Below are 19,954 nucleotides of genomic sequence, written 5' to 3'. Positions count from 1 at the left end.
GATGTAAAAACTTATATAGAAGGATCTACAACTCTAAGTTTATGTCATATTGATTAGTACGTATATCAAGTGAGGCACATTAGGCCTGTATCAACTTCAGCATGCACTCGGCTGTAATGCTGTAATGCTTGATCAGTGTCGTGAACACAAATAACAACAAGAATGTATTGTCATTAAGAGTAGATTAGAATATACAGATGTTAGGGAAACTACCATAAAATCAGATGCTTCTGAAATCACATTTCATACATGTCCATTAGGTAACAATTTTGTCCTTCCCTTTTTTGTGTGATTTTTTTTAAACATGACTTTAATAGTGCAACCAAATCATTAGTGGGTTCTTCATGTTGAAAAGTCTTTTTTATATTTGGGGTCTTCGAGCAATAAACTACAAAACTTATATTACAATCACAGCAAGTATTTCATGCTTAAATAGTTATTAGTTCATTATAAGAATCACAGACTTTTATTCACATGTATTCAAGTAAAGAAAAGGCAAAGCACAAGTAGTTTTACATCATACACAATATAGATATGTTGTTCCTTCCTATGTAGATCAGAGTTTTTGGGAAATTTTCAAAGCCTTAAAAACCTATCCTATTGTAGCACTGTTAGAAAAATGAGATTAGGACTTCAACTCACCTCGAATTAATTGTTACTTGGGCATTCAGTAAATGGCCATTATAATTACAAATGCACATCACAAATGTCCTACCCTATCAGGAGGACAGTGTAGCCAATTCTGATTAGACCTGTAAAAATTGTGTTTAATCTGTAATGAAGACTAGCTACATTTCCAGAGCATGATTTATTCATTGTGATTCTTTTTAACTTGGTGCCTGGTGCTATTAAAGTATTTATGTGAGTAAAGACATGAATGAATACACACTAAAAAGGAAAGAACTGATTTTTCTAAGGTGCAGGCCACGAGATTGATTGTAGGTGATGCTTCTTGATCTTTAAAATTGGATGCACTCAGTTAACAGAAAATAAAATTAGTTAAAGAGAATATGTCTGTTATTTGGGGGAAATATGCACTCAGATTATTATTTGTTACAATTTATTCACTTTGTGTCCCAGCTCTAGCCCCCTCCCTCATCCCCTCACAATCTCTCCCTCCTTCCCTCATCTCTGCCGATGCCCCTCTCAAAGTCCACTGATAGGGTAGGTCCTCCTCACCTTCCATCTGACCCTAGCCTATCAGGTCTCATCAGGACTGTCTTTCATAGTCTTCCTCTGTGGCCTGGTAAGGCTGCTTCCCCCCTCAGGGGGAAGTGATCAAAGAGCCAGCCACTGAGTTCATGTCAGAGACAGTCCTTCTTCCCATTACTATGGAACTAACTTGGAGACTGAGCTGCCATGGGCTACATTTGTGCAGGGGTCCTAGGCTATCTCCATGAATGGTTCTTAGTTGGAGTATCAATCTCAGAAAAGATCCCTGGGCCCACATTTTTTGGTTTTGTTGCTCTCCTTGTAAAGCTCCTGCCCCCTCCAGGTCTTTCTTTCTCCCCTTCTTTCATAAGATTCCCTGCACTTTGCCCAATGTTTGGCTATGAGTCTCAGCATCTGCTTTGATACCATGCTGGGTACAGTCTTTCAGAGTCCCTATGTGGTAGTGTCCTGTCCTGTTTCCTGTTTTCTCCTTCTTCCAATGTCTATCCCGTTTGAGGATTGAGCAACTTACCTAAGGTCCTCCTTGCTTAGCTTCTTTAGGTGTACAAATTTTAGTATGTTTATCCTATATTATGTGCCTAAATATCCTCTTATAAGTGAATATATACCATTTGTGTCTTTCTGCTTCTGGGATACATCACTCAGGATGATCTTTTCTAGTTCCCACCATTTGCCTGCAAATTTCTTGATTTCCTTGTTTTTAATTGATTTTTTAAGAATCCAGAAATACATTGTGAATTGAATAGCAAGCATATGTTGGATACTTTACCTACATTAACATATTTAATTGTGGCCACAACTCTATGAAACAAATGTTATTAATTTAATTTTGAAAAATAAGATACTGAGTCGCAGAAGTGAAGGATCAAGAACTCTCCAGTCCATGCTCATTTTACTGTGTAGCTTATTATGACAGATTTGAAAGATGGAAACACCATCTCTCATCTCTATCTTCCAACTCAAAACATACCAGTACACACATCAGCACAGAAGCACAAAGGGCTGACAGTAGTCAGGGGTATTTCAAAGAATATGCTAGCAGCAGTAACTCTAAGTTCAATATTCTCATTCCAGCTATACAGGAAAAATAGCCTCTTGCATTTATGTGAACTTTAAGATACTTTATTACCTAAATTTAAAGGAAAGCATTACTTGGTGTAGTGCTCTATCTGTCTATATTTTAAGGGGGTCATTTAAGAGTTATGGTGAGATTCCAAAAATGGCTTCCAAGGGGGGAAAATAAAAGACACATGCAGAAGTCAGTGAACACTTGCATTTTTCTCCTAGATAATTCCCAAGGGAAGTAGCTCTTAAATCAGAAACAGTGTCCAAACTAAGGTCATCTACAACTTGGCATAACTTGCCAAGAAAGAAAAAAATTCAGTGCAATAATTTCAAAAGAAGATTATGGAAAAGACCGGTCATCCATTGCTTCCATGAGGACATCTAAATCTATGTAGGTCCCCATTACAGTAAGATAACACCATTAGGCTTCAGAGACAGCATTGGGCTATTTTAGGCAGGTTATGTTGGAGAGGCCTCCGGTCCAAGTAGGAAAACTAGGATGAGTCTACTCATGTAGACGGAGCCTGGAGTTATAGGTAAGGAGGCGTTTGGGGATGCGTGTTCAAAGATCATGCAGGAGGAAGGCTTGCATCTACTGGATCAGGATGAAAGTGTTGGCAGCGTGGAAGGGAGGAAGCAGTGCTCATTGCCTGGCACACTATTTAGTGTGACGTGACTCAGCACTGCGAAGGTTCTAACCTTACAGCGGAGAACTGCAGAAGGGTGAAGTGGCTTGCCCAAGAGTCAAACGGTGGCAAATTCTTAAGAAAAATAATAATAATTCCATAAATTCTCTTCACTGAACTTTACTCTCTGTAAATGAATAAAACAAGAACAAAAAATGTGGCTGTTGTCCTTCACCTGTGCTAAAAATCCTTTCATTGTCTACCAGAGCCAATTTGCGACATCACACAGTGGCTTACTAACGGTTGGATCCCTACAGTTGTTTTAGTATTTCAAACACTGAAAATTATAGTTTGACTCAGACATCATTCAGTTTCAAATTTATTTATGGACTAAATACATCTGATTTGTTTTATAGCTGAACTATGATTACTTTTTATTAAATTGAATTATATACTAAGGTAGAGCCAATAAAAATCAGAAAACGAAAAGCCACTAAATGCATTATTACCCTGTAAACTGTTTTGTATAATGCTCCCTCCATCCACCTCACACTATAAATGCTTATACTTATGGGGAAAAGTCAGTATAAAAAATATAAAGCCTCCACATGACACCACAAAGAATAAGACATAAAAAGTATCCTCAACCCATTGTACTGATAATTTTGTAGAAAGATGACTTTATTCCATTCTTACTGAGGTACGTTTTTCAAAAATTATTGTTTCATTTATTCCTTGGAGTTTAAATTAAACAGTAAGCTTCCAAAAGTAGCACCATATCTAGAATTAAAATTTCTATTTCTATTACTAAAAATTAAAGTTTACTTTCTAAGTACATCAACTCTTCTCCTTCCCTATATTTTAGGTGTTTGTCAAAATATATAGTATAATGTATATATAAAAATATAACTATTCCAAATAGAACTGACTTAATATATTACACTGTTTATGATATTTGCAAATAGCTGTGTCAACAAAGGTGTATGTCCAGGATGGCAATTTAAATAGACTTGAAATTCCTTCAAAAGGTTTCTCATCTTTCAAATTGCATTGCCTTTCACCAGTGTCTTTTGAGTGTTGCATTGCATTACATCCAAGCACAGTATGATAGTTTACATAGCCTAATGCAGACGAAGAAAAGTAATGAGAAATACGTAGGCATAACATTTTAATAAGACAGCATTTGAGTTAAGTTGAAAGTCTTCAGTTAATTCACTGAAAATACAGAGCTAAAACTTAACATGTTCTGAAGACAAATATTCATTTAGGGAAGCAAGGTAGATGAATTATTTAAAAAAAAACAACAAAACAAAACAAAAGAAAAAAAACCCGCTCCTTCATGACAATTACTGCATCTTCGAGTCTTTGATCACGTAATGGCTTTATTTCAAGTTGGAGTTCCTGGTGTTCTGGTAGTATCAAACTCTTTATTTTTTCCTTTCAGGTCTTGAAGGGATTTCCAGAATGTTTACAGGCTGACATTTGCCTCCATCTAAACCAGACTTTGCTACAAAACTGCAAAGCCTTTCGAGGCGCCAGTAAAGGCTGCCTGAGAGCTCTGGCCATGAAGTTCAAAACCACCCATGCCCCTCCAGGAGACACCCTGGTCCACTGTGGGGATGTCCTAACCGCACTGTACTTCTTATCCAGAGGCTCCATTGAAATCCTCAAGGATGACATAGTGGTAGCTATCCTTGGTGAGTGTTTTAGCATGAATAATGGCGTCTTCAGCTAGGAGTTGGCTGTAACCACTCATTAGTTCAGAATGACAGATGACTAGGCTGAAAAGAACTCTTTAACAATGATCATTTTAAACATTTGTTTCAATTCAACGTTTATCAAATTAATCTTGCAGAAAATGTTTTCTTAATGTCTCAATTTTTGTTTAATATGTAAATACCCTCACGATTCTCTTCGGCTGTTGACAGCTGCTTAGACATTTGAGGCCAAATAAAAAATAGTCCGTATTTTCTTTTTCATAGGAGATCTTGGCTTCACAGTTGATTCTTTAGCATCTTAATATGAAATATTCAACGTTGTAGACACACTTATTAGCATGTGCCTACAGTAGCATGAAATAAGTTTATATTTTAATAAAATTCATTTATTTGCTTTATTCTTAGAAAAGAAATTGGAGTCCTTAGTAAAATGTAGCTCTGAGGATATTATCAGGAGTAGAGAAGACTGTATACAAAATGAGTGATAAACAGATTTGTGTATTAAAAAAAAAAGTTCAGATGTAGTCTGATCTGTTTCTTTATAAAGAAACCCTGCTGGTCTCTTTGTCCTGTCCCCTCTAGAACTTTCTATCTCTTCCTTTTTCCATAAAGTTCCCTGCACTCAGCCCAAAGTTTGGCTATGAGTGTCAGTATCTCCTTCAATATCCTGATGGGTAGAGTCTTTCAGAGACCAAAAAAACCTGGGCCAAGAGGGGCCTGCAGAGACCACAATAAAGAGCATTCCTGGAGACAACATAGAGCCCCTGCTCAGTGAAACCCATAAGCTGTTCAGTTTCCAAGTGGGCTCAGGGGAACAGTAAGGGGAAGGGGGGCTGTCTCTGACATGACCTCAGTGGCCAGCTCATTAATCACCTCCCCCTAAGGAGTGTAGCCAGCCTAAATAGGCTAGAATCAGATGGAGGGGAGGAGGACCTCCCCTATCAGTGGACTAGGGGAAAGGTATAGGGGGAGAAGAGGGAGAGTGGATGGAACTGTGAGGAGACAAGAGGGGGGCTAAAGCCAGAATACAAAGTGAATAAATTGTAATAAAAAATATATAGATATATATATATGCACACAAGTCCTGCTTATATAAACTCATAACATTTTTTTAATTAAGGTAATGAAGGTAAGGAAGAGAAAAAGCCAAATCTATTCTCTTTCTCTCTCACCAAAAAGGATCAAAAGGCCCTCTCCCCACTTCCTCCAATGAAAATTCACAGTTTTTTCATAGATTTAATATGCTGTTCCATTAAATATTAGGCATGCAGGCCGGGAGGTGTAGATCATAGGCAGAGTCCTCGCCTAGCATGTTCATGGGCCTAGGTTCAACCCCCAGTATCTATCTGTCAATCACTCAATCACTATGTGCAGTTGAATGTTTTCTTTTCACTCATCTTTCAATGCTGACATCTGAAGGTTAACTCACGAGAATTATCTCTTCATCGTTGGACAGAACCAGAGTACGGCACATTACATTCCCTGCACAAACAAACCACATTAAAGTATTCTGATAATTTTGTTATTACTACAGTCCAAAAAAATTTCCCCAAACTGAGAAGGTACACAATTTGATTTCTAAACCAATAAAGAGTCAGGGAATGAAAACGTCCTAAATCACCTCAAGGCTGCTTATCAAAGGGCAGTTTCCACTGGATTTGGCACTGACAACCTGTCCTGGTTTATACGATGGCAAGCGGAGGCTGATCTTTAAGCCCGCCTGTCCTGGCTTCTGCCTGAAAAACAAGCAGCTTCTGTGCTGAGACCACAGTGACTATAGAGTGCTGCTCAGCATCACAGGGCTTCCTCCTTGCTCATCTATAGAAGCAGAGGTAATTAAAACATTAGCCCCGTGTCTAGACTAAGCCACCCAAAGTAAAGAATTTCAAGAGCTTCTCCTTTGCTGACCTTATTTCCATATAAGTTTAGCATCTAAAATAATTGTTTCATTCTGGTTTTCGAAAGTGTGTAAGTATTTATTTAAACTATGCTTAATGTCTTCTCTCTAGTGTAATTTTTGTATATTACTATATATGGTATTTGACTTTTCCTTATTAAATTCTCATTTAAAATGAGAACATTATAGTATTTTTTACTTGGTATAGTTTTATTGTTTAAGCATCCTTGATAGCTCCCAAATTTAGAGTATATGTGTGGCTGTCCACCAAAAGCTAACATAATGCACACAGAGAAGCTTTTTTTTTTTTTAAATCTGAAAAGAACCATCAGGATACATGAAGAAAGTACTTTTTCACTGCTATTGATGACCTTTAAAAGTCACTTCATAAAGCAATCTATCAGTCTGACTAAGGGCATATGCCATGTGAAAACACTGATATTCAAAAATGGAACAATGGCCGTGATGTTTTGGAAAATACCATGAGATTTGATATCATAGGCAGGTAAGGATAGTGATTCTAAAGTGAAATGCCTGGCTTTAATCCTGAAGGCTTTTCCTCTCTCCACACAACTAAGAAGTGACCTTGTGTTAGTCAGTTTACCTCTTTAATCTTGTTTCAATACTTATAAATTTTGTATCTCAATCACATCTTCACAAAATTATTTTTGGGGTAGTATGATAATCTAAACAAACAAACATTTGACACAGTGCCTGGCACCTACGTGGTCCTCAGAAAATACCAAATACCAATTATTCTTATTTTTGTCGTTGAATAAAACTGAAATCAGACAGCACATGGTTAGGAGGTGATCAGGAGAAATACCAGAAGCCAGATAGTGACATAATCCCAGTATTTGCAGCAGAACAAAGGGGACAAAGATTCAGAGCAAAGATCATGTGACTAAAACCCGAGACGATATATGTGGAAGACATAGACCTCAATAATTTAAACAAATAGACAAATACTTTAAAGGCAAATTCAAAAGTGATAACTTGAAGAAACAAGGTGCATTGAAAGCACTTCTTCATGTCAGTGGGTGCTGAGGAATGGCGGAGCTGTTAATTGGCAGAAGCTCCAGACATGGTCCTGCAGAACACAAAGAACATGAATCCAACTCATTTCAGCCTCTCAGATTGCTGAATTGACAGCATCAGAACACTTCTGTCTGGAAGCAGATTTAGAAAACCATGTGGCAAGATCCATAGCTAGCACTCAGGGTATAACAAAACAAAGACATTCTCTACATCCTACAAGCTTAGCAGAGATACATGAAAGAATGTCAGCAATGCATATGGAACACTGTCCATGAGGAGCATTGTTATGGAAGCTACATGATGCAATTCATAATGAAAGGAGAGTGACTCCATCCATGGGCGTGAAGAGTTCATACTGGAAGTTAAGTAGTGAGACAGTTAGAAGGGTGGATTAAGACCTGATGGTGAAAGTTTTATTATGACATATAAAAGCCAAGACATGTGCATGAGAAAATGGGAAATCATGGGAAAATGTGTTGGGAATATAATAAGAAATAAAATATTAAAACTTAAAAAAAGAAATGAAATAGATTATAACAGAACCACTGACTCTTAAGAGCAAAGTTTCATTCTACAGACATAGTACATTCAGTCCATACACAGAATTTTGCTATCTGTGCACCTGCTGGTATAGGACCTTACATCGGCAATACTTGGTTCAACGATTTGTCACTTGGTTGGTGTCCCTTTCTACTTTCATGAGGAAAATATTTAATGAATTCACTTTCTATTTCTCCTTTTCTTTCTTTCCCCTCCTCCTCCTCCTTTTCCTACTCCTCCTCCTCTTCATCTTCTGGTTTATTCTTAGGAAAAAATGATATCTTCGGGGAAATGGTTCATCTTTACGGCAAACCCGGCAAGTCTAACGCTGATGTGCGAGCACTCACGTACTGTGACCTGCATAAGATCCAGCGCGAAGACTTACTGGAGGTCCTGGACATGTATCCCGAGTTTTCTGACCACTTTCTGACCAATCTAGAGCTGACTTTCAACCTGAGACACGAAAGTGCAAAGGTAGAGGTCCACTGCCCTCTGCACACTTCTGAAGTGTCATTCTTGGATTTTGCAAATACTTCTGAAGTGTCATTCAAGCAAACTATTGTGACAATAATCTATCAATATTAAGTACTCAAAGAAAAGGCCAGCTGGATATTAAAATTAGCAAATTATAGGGCAGGAATTCGGTATTAAAAGATGTTGAATAATTTTTTAAGGTTAATTAAATTTGACCTTTGAGAGATTCTTAGAGTCTTGGTTTGTTTATGCTGATGTTTTGTAGGAAAATGAGTGGTTTTAAGCAATTTTAAAATCCCCTAAAAGAGTTTATCTTACATAGAGGGTGAAATATTCTACCATATTAGCTGCTATTGATTTCTCTGTAATGTTGAAAAGATTAGCCTTAAAAAAAAAAAAAAAAGAAAAGATTAGCCTTATTCAAGTTTACATTCATATTAACCTCAATTCTCAAATTAAAGAAGTATGAATTAATTAAGTCTGACAATAGAGTCAAAATCTAGGCTATGGGAAAAATAAAATATAATTAAAATAATATTTTGTTTTTAATTATACACATTATTTAACCTAAAATAATCTTGAGAGTGTTGCTCTTACTGTGCTCCACAGTGAAATCCTGTTCTGTGGAGAGAGAACTTATATTGTAGCTCACAATTTATTACTAGGTTAATCTCCCAGATTTCAGAACTCCATTCCAATTCTAAAGGCCCATTTAATGAAAATCAAACATTGTGCACTTGGTATTTGTCCAGTCTATTTACATATGAGCTGATGTATTCTATAGGGAAAAAAAAATCCCTAAATCAGTAGATAGGCAAAAATGTGGTGGATTTAAGTCTCTGTGGATTTATAGTCATTTGGGTTTCCAGTCATTCGGAAGGACTTAAAAAAACAAACAAACAAACAAACAAAAAACGCAGGATTTCTAGCGTCACAAGGTTGCCATTTCAGAATTCTAATGCACCAATTGAGATAATGCCTTCTTTCCAAACCACTGAAAAATTAAAGCATACACTAAAGACTCTCCAGTTCTTAAGAATATGTTTTCCTGATAGTTTTAATGGAACTTTATTGTGATCTCACTCAGGTGTCACCAACCTCATTCTGGTTTTGTCTAAAAGCAAATACGAACCTCACGTGACTCCTTTGTACAGATACTCAGGCAGCACCCAAATGAACACTTCAGGGTCTCCCTTCTGCTTTGATTTACAAGGATGATTCTGTACAGACATCAAAAGAAGAGGAAGAGCTGAACCCATGTAATAAAGCCAATTCAACATAATATCTATTGTCTTTAATCATATATGCCTATATTAAAATTTAATCTCATGTTCTTCCAAATAATTTATACATCCCAGCTAATTTTAATTGAGTCATACATTTTGTTGACAAGAATACAGGTTATTCTATGTTCTCTAAATTTTTAATCTTTTAAAAGTTTATCTCTACGTGCTAATGCCAGATCCCAACATTCTTAACTCTACAAAACCATGGTTTCCCCCAATAAATTGTGGAACTACTAGAAACTATCAATCTGTTTTAAAATTTAGAGGCAACCTTCAAACAAAGCATTTTAATTTTCTGCCAAAAATGTAATTCTTGAGTTTTAAAGAGGTTGATGTGGTATGGCACAGGGAAGAATTGCTGATAACACATCATAGTTAACTTGAGTAACCTTCTGTGTTTACCTTTGAATTCCACTAACAAAGGCTGATCTTTTGCTGCAGTCCCAATCTATAAATGATTCCGAAGGGGACACCGGGAAACTGCGAAGAAGGAGACTATCCTTTGACAGCGAAGGCGAAAAAGGTAATTTGTTCATTGTACTTGTAAAGTTTAGTCTACAGCATATGGTGACTAGTTCTTCCTACTTAAATGCTCATTATAGCTCTGATTTCAGTAGTAAATGTAATTCATGTTTTGACAGAGTAAGAAGAATCATTTTTGTTCCCAAGCTAATAAAGATGGTTTCTGGCTCTGGGTTGATATCTTTAAATCGCATCACTCAGCAAAGCCACTCCATGTTGTCAGCGACATGCACCAATAGAGAAATAGGGCAAAATGACTGGAAAATGAAATCGGTAATAATAGGTGATAACCATGACTGAGGATTTGGAGCACAGTGCTTTGGAAAGAGGACTTTTCATTTCAGGTTAGGAGTTCAACCCCCTCACCAGCACCACACGGATCTATTATGTGGATGTAGGCACAAAACAGAACTCATCTTCCCCTAGGGAAGGAGATGACGCCACACTCAGCCACAGAAACAAGTACCCTACATTAAGATCCCAGATATACATACACAAAAGCGGGCCAGGCAGCCAAGACAAAGGTTGGAGAAGTTCACAGTGTGCCTACTGCTGATCTCATGAACATTCTGGCCTTTTCTTATTTGGCCTCAGAGCAATACCTGACCTGTTGAATACCCTGCTTAGTGTCTGTGGCTCGTCCCTTTGACTATTTTCCTTCCACTCTCACAAATTCTCTGGAGATGATTTCATATCATATTTTCATTTGGTTTTTTATCGTTTGGAGTTTCTTTAGTTGCGTGTATATTTGTGTGCTTGGTACGCATGTTTTCACATGCTGTGGAGGTACGCATGCACATGTGTGTAGAAGCGTGTTGCGGAATTGCATCTGCACACGTATGTACATGCGTGTAGAGACCATAAACCTACCTCAGGTGTCAACCTCGGGACTCTTCCCCTCTTCTTTTGAGATGGAGGGAGTCTGACTGGCCTGACTTTTATAATTAAGCTAGATGGGCTGGCCAGTGAGTTCTGTTATCCTCTGCCTCCCGTTGTTGGGAATACATGCACATGTCATAATCTCAACATTTTTATGTGGGTTATAGAAATTAAGCTCATGTCTTATGCTTATAAGACAAGGATGCAGATTCTCTCTCCATACCCCAGATTTAAGATATCTCCTGACTTCCTTTTTCATATGTAATATTCTTTCTCTCGCTCGCTCTCATTCTCTCTCTCTCTGATTAATACCATGTATTCATTTCATTTCATTCTGTCTTCATTTTGGAGGTGTACATATTTATATCTTAAACCACCAACTATATGAGCTTCAATATTGTGAATCCAACTTTTTATTAAGCTATCCGCCTAAGCTCTCCAAGGCATCTCCTAATGCTTCCTTGAAACTCAGCTCCTTTTGAAAAGCTATTGATCTACAAATGCTCACACCATCCAAAGCAGTCCCACAAACATCTGTATGGTCTGACTTCTCAAACTATGCAGAGTCTCTAGTGTGGGTAAGGCTTGTTACTGTTATCTCTGGTGTCTCTGCTTTAAAAACCAAGCCTCCATTGGTTCGTTTGTCTCCATCTCTGCAGCCATCATCCTGAGCCTGAATATCATCAGCAGCCCCCTTAGAACACTAAACTAGGTTTCAACTAGTTCAAGTAGTCTGTATGTTGGGCCTCTGATGAAGTTATTTCCTAAATCCAATTACATTTATGTCACCCATATATATAAATTCCTCTAAGGACTTCCTATTTTGTATATTCCTTTGTTGTTGTGATTAGTTTGGATTTTTAATTTTATAAGAGTTTCATAAGGAGTACTATATTTACATTTCCACTCCTTTCTCTTCCCACTGCAGCTCTCCCGATGCCCTTGCTCCTTCTCAAATTTATGACTTCTTCTTTATTGTTACATATCTAGACTTAGATAAGATGTAGATATCGGTACAGATATAAATGATAGATACACAAATAGATGATAGATAGATAGATATGTAGATAGATACATAGATAGATACATAGGTAAGAGATAGATAGACAGATAGATAGACAGATGATAGGCAGATAGATAGATGATAGATAAATAGACAGATTAAATAGATTGAAGATAGATAGATAGATAGATAGACAGACACAGATAGATAGATAGATAGATAGATAGATAGATAGATAGATAGATAGATAGATGATAGACAATCTACTGACTCCACTTAGTATGTTGATATGTAAATGTGTTTAGGACTGATTACTTGGTATTAGATAATCTACCAACAGCTCTTCCGAGAAGTAAACAAATTCTCTTCATCTGTGTATTATTTATAGAGTTGACCTCTACCTACTTCTCTGAGCCTTTTATTTTATATTTTCACCCACTTAACAATTCAGCGCTTCTACTTTGCAACTTAGTTCATCTCCTCGGAAGCTTTATTTCAGTTGTAGTTATTCAAAATATAATTTCTCAGTATTGTCTACCTGTGAATTGTAAACTTCATAAAATGGGACATACTGGTTCTCAATAAGTCTGATGCTTGTTATATGTGCAACATTATCTATTGACAGAGCCAGGAACTTATACATGTCCACAATCCTAGCACTCAGGAGGCTGAGGCAAGAGGATTGCACTTGCCAGACCAGATTAAGGCACTGGAAGGAGGAGGAAGGAGAGGATGAGAAGCACAAATGAAATAGCATTTGAGTAACCTTGTCTTCCTCTTTTTGTCTTTTTATTTCAAGTTCTCTTCTGAACTTTATTCCCTTGGAGCATTTTCTCTTGGGGATACCATCATCTAACTTGATATCCATTTTTAGTCAATTAAACTCCTCTGTTTCAACATTATTTCTGTGTTCTTGCGAAGTGTTATTCATTGAAACAGAATGTTCATTCCTTTTCCTAAAACATACAAACTCTAACAAACACAAGTATAAATTTACAACTTATAATCAGACCAGACTATTTTTCACTCTCTAAAATTATGGTTTGTGATGAGCTTACCATGAGCATTTTCTTGATCACTATACATGCACAAGGAATTTCTTATGAATTCCCAAGGTACATTCTTCTAGTGATATTGTCAAATCCTGCCCTGTGCTTGGGTAATTGGCATGATTGTCTTTTCTCTCTACCAAACTCTAGATGCCTTCAGAAAAAAGAAAAAAAAAAAGTCTGATAAATGCTGGTTGTCCTGGATCAATGGTTGAATCATTGAACCACCTGCATAAACTACTCATAAATAGGCAATATTTTTTTTCTGCAATGACCTTTTTCATTCTTCCATGGCTTTTTCTAAAACAGCACCGTTGATGTCACACTGCTGTTCCACAGAGTTAATCTAAATCCTTCATCCTGGTGTTAATCTCTTGGTTTTATCTCACTGGGAATGAAGAAAGAACAGCCTGATGATATAGCCTATGTGCTATTGTTCCGTAAAGGGTTGAAGATTAAATCCACTTTCAATCTTGTTCGTTTTCCCCATTCTCAAGGCAAATAATCACACGTTTTTATCTTCTGATAAGGCCCTGAAATCATGTCACAATTCACACAGTGTTCATGTGCCCAGACATTTCTGTTGATGGTGAAAATATCCCCTTTAATCACAGACTTGGTCTTTGAGATCTGTTCTATATAAAGTGTAGATAGCAAGAGATTTGCCTTCCTGCATCAATCTGGTGTTCCCTAGCTGCCAGTGTGTTAACACGAGGTGGACAATGAAAAGCAGAGCTTCATGGCCTTTTCCAGTCTTTGGGATTACGGGCTACTGGCAAATGCAGATTTTGCTGAAAGCAATTTAATCCCCTTCACCCTAATTTAATGGTCTTTAGGCAATCAGTCATCCCACATTTTATGACATAAAGTTATCTTCTAGAAAACACACACACACACACACACACACACACACACACACACACGAGTCAACATACAAGAACAGAGAATTCCAGAGGAGTGTCTAAAACTGAAGGACCTAGGGCTATAGAAGCTAAATGCTTCCAAGGGAATGTACCAGTGATTTTAGTGTTAGCTTCCTGACAAATCTTGGAAGGTAAAACTCCGAGATCTTTGATGTCTTATGAAATTGACTGGCAGAGACAGCATGGACAAGAAGAGCTGTGGTCAGGAAACAGGCAGACAGAGAAACTGTCCTGACTTCCCACGGCCTACTCAAGGAGATCCTGGAAGTTCTTGGGTTTCAGCTTTTAGCATACCCACCTTACCATGCAAATACAGCATATTTAACAAAATGGTCAGAACCTCTGCCAAGTTGACTTAAACATAATGAGTTTATTGATGCAGGGAGTTTTTCTTCATGAGCACCTGATTTCTTTGGAAATAAACCTGCTTTCCAACAGCAAACAGTTGTCACAGAAAATTTCAAGGTGGGGGGGTGAATAATTCCTTTTTTTAACTTCTGGTACACAGACATCTCGGATGTCTTACATGACTAGGCTCAACATAGACAGACTGCTAGAGTTCCTAAGACAAAGGTACACTCCTCTTGCTTCCATAAAGCAGAGAACAAAAATGATGGCTTAGCAATATATTCTGTTGCCAAAGACATTGTGATGGCTGAGCAAAATATTCTGATGAAGAAAAGAATGAAGAATCACTTCTAATTTAGTGGTCTACAATAACTGGATTATGTTTACACCCAAGTGTGCTCAGACTGATGGACTGGGTCTTGGGAATACTTCAAAATGTTATGATGTATACATTGAATAAAATGCGCACAATATCAGTAGAACGAAATGTAAATGAACACAGGAAAAATTGTTACAGAAAAGATGTTATAAAATATGTAGTTAGATGTTGGCACACAAAGTAGGTATGTATATGTTAGGTAATATTACATACTCATGCATCCATGTCCACATATATGTAATATACATGTTGGTATATATCTACATATGTGCCAACAGAACTTATATGCTCAAATATTTGGAGTGTTCTGCTCAACTCCTTCTATAAATAGAATATAGAAAAGTAGTCACTAGCAGATGATGGAGTAGCAATGATCATTAATGATCCAGCTACATTGTGGATGTAAATGAATCACCCATTCATTTATAAAACAATCATTGAGTGTCGTGTGCTAAGTGATCTTGGTTATTTTAATTAACTCATTTTTTTTTTCATTTTAAGAAGCTTATCTCTACTTATAATAGAAAAATTTTCACTAATTAACAAAGATACAAACAAAAACTTCTAAATTGTAGCTAATATCTATTCATCTATGCTTTTCAGTTTTATTACACCCCCTTTTTGTTCATTAGCAGCAAAAACAAAGATTTCTACTGAATTCTGTGGAACTTTGCTTTCCGTTTTTGTTGCACTGTGAGCAGGTGGTTAAAAAAAATGGAAAGGGGGAACTCTTTAACCGGCTTTACTACTTAGAAACTGCTGATGTTTTGAGAACACCAACCGGTAGTGCCTGCTGATACTGTGAATTTCCAGGAAAATTAACAACTGGGGCCTTTTTTACTCAAGCCCCAGTTGCCTTGAATCATCAAAGGAGGAGGGAACTCAAAGTAAGAATGTCCCAAAGATAGATCTGGCCTGGCTCTGTTTGTTCAAGTTCCCAGTCAGAATCAGCAGAAGTAACTACCTTTGCTTGCTCACATTCATCCTTTGTAGACATGTTTTCCCACTTCCTTTCCGAAAACTATAAAACTAAAGATCAATAAATAGCTAGCAACAACTGAGTTCCATCTGAAAATTGTGTGGGGACAGAAAAAGAATTAGCATCGTTAGCCAAGTCGAAATTCTCCTGAATTCTAAACTTCTTAGGGAGAAATGTGTGCACAGTCTTGTTTTTGTATACTTAACCATCAGCTTCCCAAGATCAGAGGACCCCAGCGTTGCTGCTGGCAAGAACAGAAAAACTTGTTATCGATAACTGCCAAAAACTAAAACTAAATATGAAAAACAGTAAATGAATAGGTAAACAATATGAGAAAAAAATAAAGTGTTAAAAGACGGACCTATGACAACCAAATGTGTGAAAATCATTGAAAGAATATTTATCATTTCTGTCCAGTTGGCCTAATCAGTCCTACATATTGCAATCCCAAAAGTAGGAAACAGAGATTGACATTTTAAAATAAAACTTCAGTATTCCAGAACACACTATCTAAGTGCCTTAAAATCCCAGCACTTTGGGAAGAAGTAGGGTGATAATAAGTTGTTCAAGATAATCTTTTGGCCAACTAGTGAGTTTGAGGCCAACCTGGCTTTATCAGTCTCAATAAATAAATAAATGGATAAATAAAATTTTCTGTTGGCTTTTCCGCTAACCTGTGCAAATTTTGTCTTCTGGACCTGGGATCTGAAGACCTGGGATTGAGGCAGAATACAATCTAATGTTGTAGACAATCATACTTCAGTTTCAGTGTACTTTTATTTAGGAATGCAGCAAAGAAAGCAATGATACAAGTAAGGTTCTTTGAGTTCAGAAAAACATGTAAATGAACATCAGTAAGCTAAGCGCAGACTAACTATTAACAGAGCATCCCTTTCTCCAGAACCTTCTCAGGACAGACCAACTTTAACACAATAGCCTGACGCATATCATAGATTAAATCTGAAAAAGCACAAAAGAAAGGCAGAGGCCATATCCAGATTCAGGGTCCATTTCTGACAGTACTCAGCATATCCTTTCACCATACGGGTTTCTAAGTTAGTTTCTGACATCCAACAAGAATGAATATGCCTTATAAATTGAATGTAAATGTTTGGCACAGGAGGCACGGAATCATGTCCAAGAACAATCCAGGGAACAAAAAATCACTTGAGGTAAAAGGCCCTCTCCCTTTGATCCTGGAGCCGCTCACATTTCTCTGAGGCATTGTTCACCATGCATTTTGACCATGTTCCAAACACTCCCCATTAACAAACAATTACATAACTTGTATTACCCATTTTAGTGGTATGTATATGTATGTATGTATGTATGTGTGTATGTATGTATGTAAAACCTTTCCTTCTTCTCAAGATTGTTGAAAGCATAGTTGCAAAGCAAAAACTGAATAAAACTGTGATATATATTGTGATATTTGTATACTCATACACACACACCACACACACACACACACCTCAAACACACATATGGAGAGTGAGAGAGAACTGGTGTCCACAATCAAGCTTTTCAGCATGACCGTAACTTCTTTCCTCTTTATGAGAAGGATATGAAAGACCTTCTCCCAGCAAGTATTAAGCATGCTACATATTAACCATCATGATACTGCTTTAATAAAGAGCTTTAGAACTTACTTGTCCCAAGTAAAACTGCATCCTTAGATAAGTCTCCAAATGCGTCATTTTTTCTTTTACTTTGTAAGACTGCTTAATCTTGTATTTGAATGGAAACCTACTTAAGGTTCCCTTCCTAACATCTGAAGCTACAGAGGACCCGAGGTGCTTGATGACAAATGAAGAAATTTACTCTTGCCTCTAACTTCCCAGTGAAATGTTTTCTTAAACTAGCTGGCTGGAGACTACTCAGATTATCTCCAAATTGTGACCAGTGGGAACATAAAACCCAAATGCCTAGAAAACTCATTAACTGTCTCTCTTTCACCAAGAGTTACGTCTCCCTGTTGGGTCTGGCTAATAAAAGTTGCAATTAATCTGAAAGGAAAAACTTGTAAAAGACAGAGGGAGTTTAAGTATTTATCCCCAGACTTTTTGACATGGAGGCTATTTCTATTATCATTTGTAAGACAGCTGGGTCAGCCACTCCATCAGAAAGTTTAATTCCATGAAATTTAATTTATTCTGAAGCCTCATAAATACCTACAAGGAGAGCCATATATGCCATAGAATTATGTCCTGAGAGAGAGAAAAAGGAGTAAATGCATTGTCATTTCATAGAAATGAGAGGGAAAACCCAAGATTTATAGTTATTTGACTCAGAAAGCAAGTTTGATACTTACACAAGCAGGAAAAAAAAATATTCTTTGTAAAAATGATGGGAATAGGTGATTATGCTATCTCATTTCTAGAAAAGGGAAAACAAAATTTCATCAGATCTGTTAAAGAATACAGTCTCCATTATCTACATATTTGCCTGGAATACCTACACAGAATATGAGAAGAATGAAGAAAAATGTTGCATGATACTATTTAATGGCTATCTAATAATTCCGTTTCTCTGCCAAAAGGCAGAAATGCGACAGGCTATCAAAATCTAGTGCTTGAAGGCTAATAACTGCATTTCAACAGCTCAATCACGTGAATTACACCTGCCAGAACCCAGACAAAAATGACAGTTTCTATTTTCAGTCTACAAGTAGATTGTCATTTCCATTTCTATTTTATATGATATAAAATGAAATTTTAATTTAACTAGCATTAAACAGAAAATCTTGTTTGGAAAAGGCTTCTCCAAAGAAGCTATTCGCACAGACTGCCGTAATCTCGAAGCATTCAGGAACATCAAACTTTTTCTATTTATTTCATTATTCATTTACCTGCACTTTCTGCTAGGATTTCTGTGATAAAGTACTGGGCCAGTTTGAAGAGGAAAGAGTTTAATTAATAGCGTAGAGTCCATCATTGAGACATGGAGAGGAAAGGCATGGAAAAACAATAAGGCAAGAATTCAGAGCAGGAACCTAAAGCCGAGAGGATGGAAGAGCACTTCTTTTTGGCTTGCTCCCCATGGCTTGCTCAGGTTGCTTTTTTCTACAACCCAGAACTGCCTGCCCAGGAACAGAGGTACTCAGAGCGGGCAGGGTCTTTCCTACTTCAATCATTAAAGCAGAAAATTCCCCACAGGCCAGGCTGAGGAAGATAGTTTCTTAGCTGAGGATCCCTTTTTCCCAGACGCTAGTTTTTGTCAGGGTGACAAAAAACTAACTGGTGCAATAGGTCCTGTGCCTGTGAAGTGACTGACATCTTTAGACCACTGAGCTAAATATCGGTAATTCTTTACTCACATCGGTTCGTGAACCTCTTCTAAAGTTGAGATCATCCTGTTGCAATCCATTACTGCTAACCATTATTTCATATGTGTAAGCAACTGTTATCAAACAAGGAGTTAGTAAGGTAAGGTTGGGCCTTCTAAAAGGTGAGACGGAACGTTTTTCCATGTGTAGAGATGTAATTTTTTTCAAAGAATTATTTGTGTAATTTTATTTTCTTATGTGTACGAGTGCTTGCCAGGATATATGTATAACATGGGTGTGCCTTGCGCCCACACTGGTCAAAAGAAGGTGTTAGATCCAGAGAGCTGGAATTATAGATGGTTGTGAGAATTCATGTGAATGGTTGGAACCAAACCTGGGTTCTTTGAAAGATCAAAAAATGTTCATAACTGCTGAAACATCTCTCTAACCCCCATGTGTAGGGGTTTAAAAATTTACAGAGAACTACTAACCAAAGTGCAACAAAGTAGACGATTATTTTGTGGTACATATTGATGATAATTACCCACACTTGAATGGAAGGTTCATGAATTGATGGCTAGTTTGATTTAAATTTGATTCCTCTTAGAAAAACTCCATGATAAAGAATGTTAATATCAAGAAGAGGTGAAGCTTGAGTTAATATCAATTCCATTCTGTTCCATTAAATTAAAAAAGTGGTTTAGTTAAGAGGTAGAAACCCATACTGTAAAATTTTAAAACAGTAAAAACTTAGATTAAAATTAAGCTTTTATTCTCTTCTCAAACTTAT

General features: G+C 37.1%; 1 protein-coding gene across 5 annotated transcripts in view; it reads left to right on the top strand.

Moving 5' to 3' along the window:
* Window positions 1-19,954, top strand: part of Kcnh7 (potassium voltage-gated channel subfamily H member 7) — a 494,749-nt gene that overhangs the window by 450,072 nt on the left and 24,723 nt on the right. For 4 of the 5 annotated variants that reach the window (XM_021637080.2, XM_021637081.2, XM_060390273.1 and 1 more), the window contains 3 exons: window positions 4,309-4,561; window positions 8,326-8,531; window positions 10,259-10,340. In XM_021637080.2, coding sequence (XP_021492755.2) covers window positions 4,309-4,561; window positions 8,326-8,531; window positions 10,259-10,340 — 541 coding nt within the window. The remainder of the gene's footprint in view (window positions 1-4,308; window positions 4,562-8,325; window positions 8,532-10,258; window positions 10,341-19,954) is intronic. The other variant, XM_060390275.1, reaches the window with a different exon arrangement.

This window comes from Meriones unguiculatus, chromosome 8 (assembly GCF_030254825.1).
Source record: "Meriones unguiculatus strain TT.TT164.6M chromosome 8, Bangor_MerUng_6.1, whole genome shotgun sequence".
NCBI lineage: Eukaryota > Metazoa > Chordata > Mammalia > Rodentia > Muridae > Meriones > Meriones unguiculatus.
The sequence above is the reverse complement of the archived record's forward strand: the minus strand, read 5'-3'. Positions and strand labels throughout refer to the sequence as shown.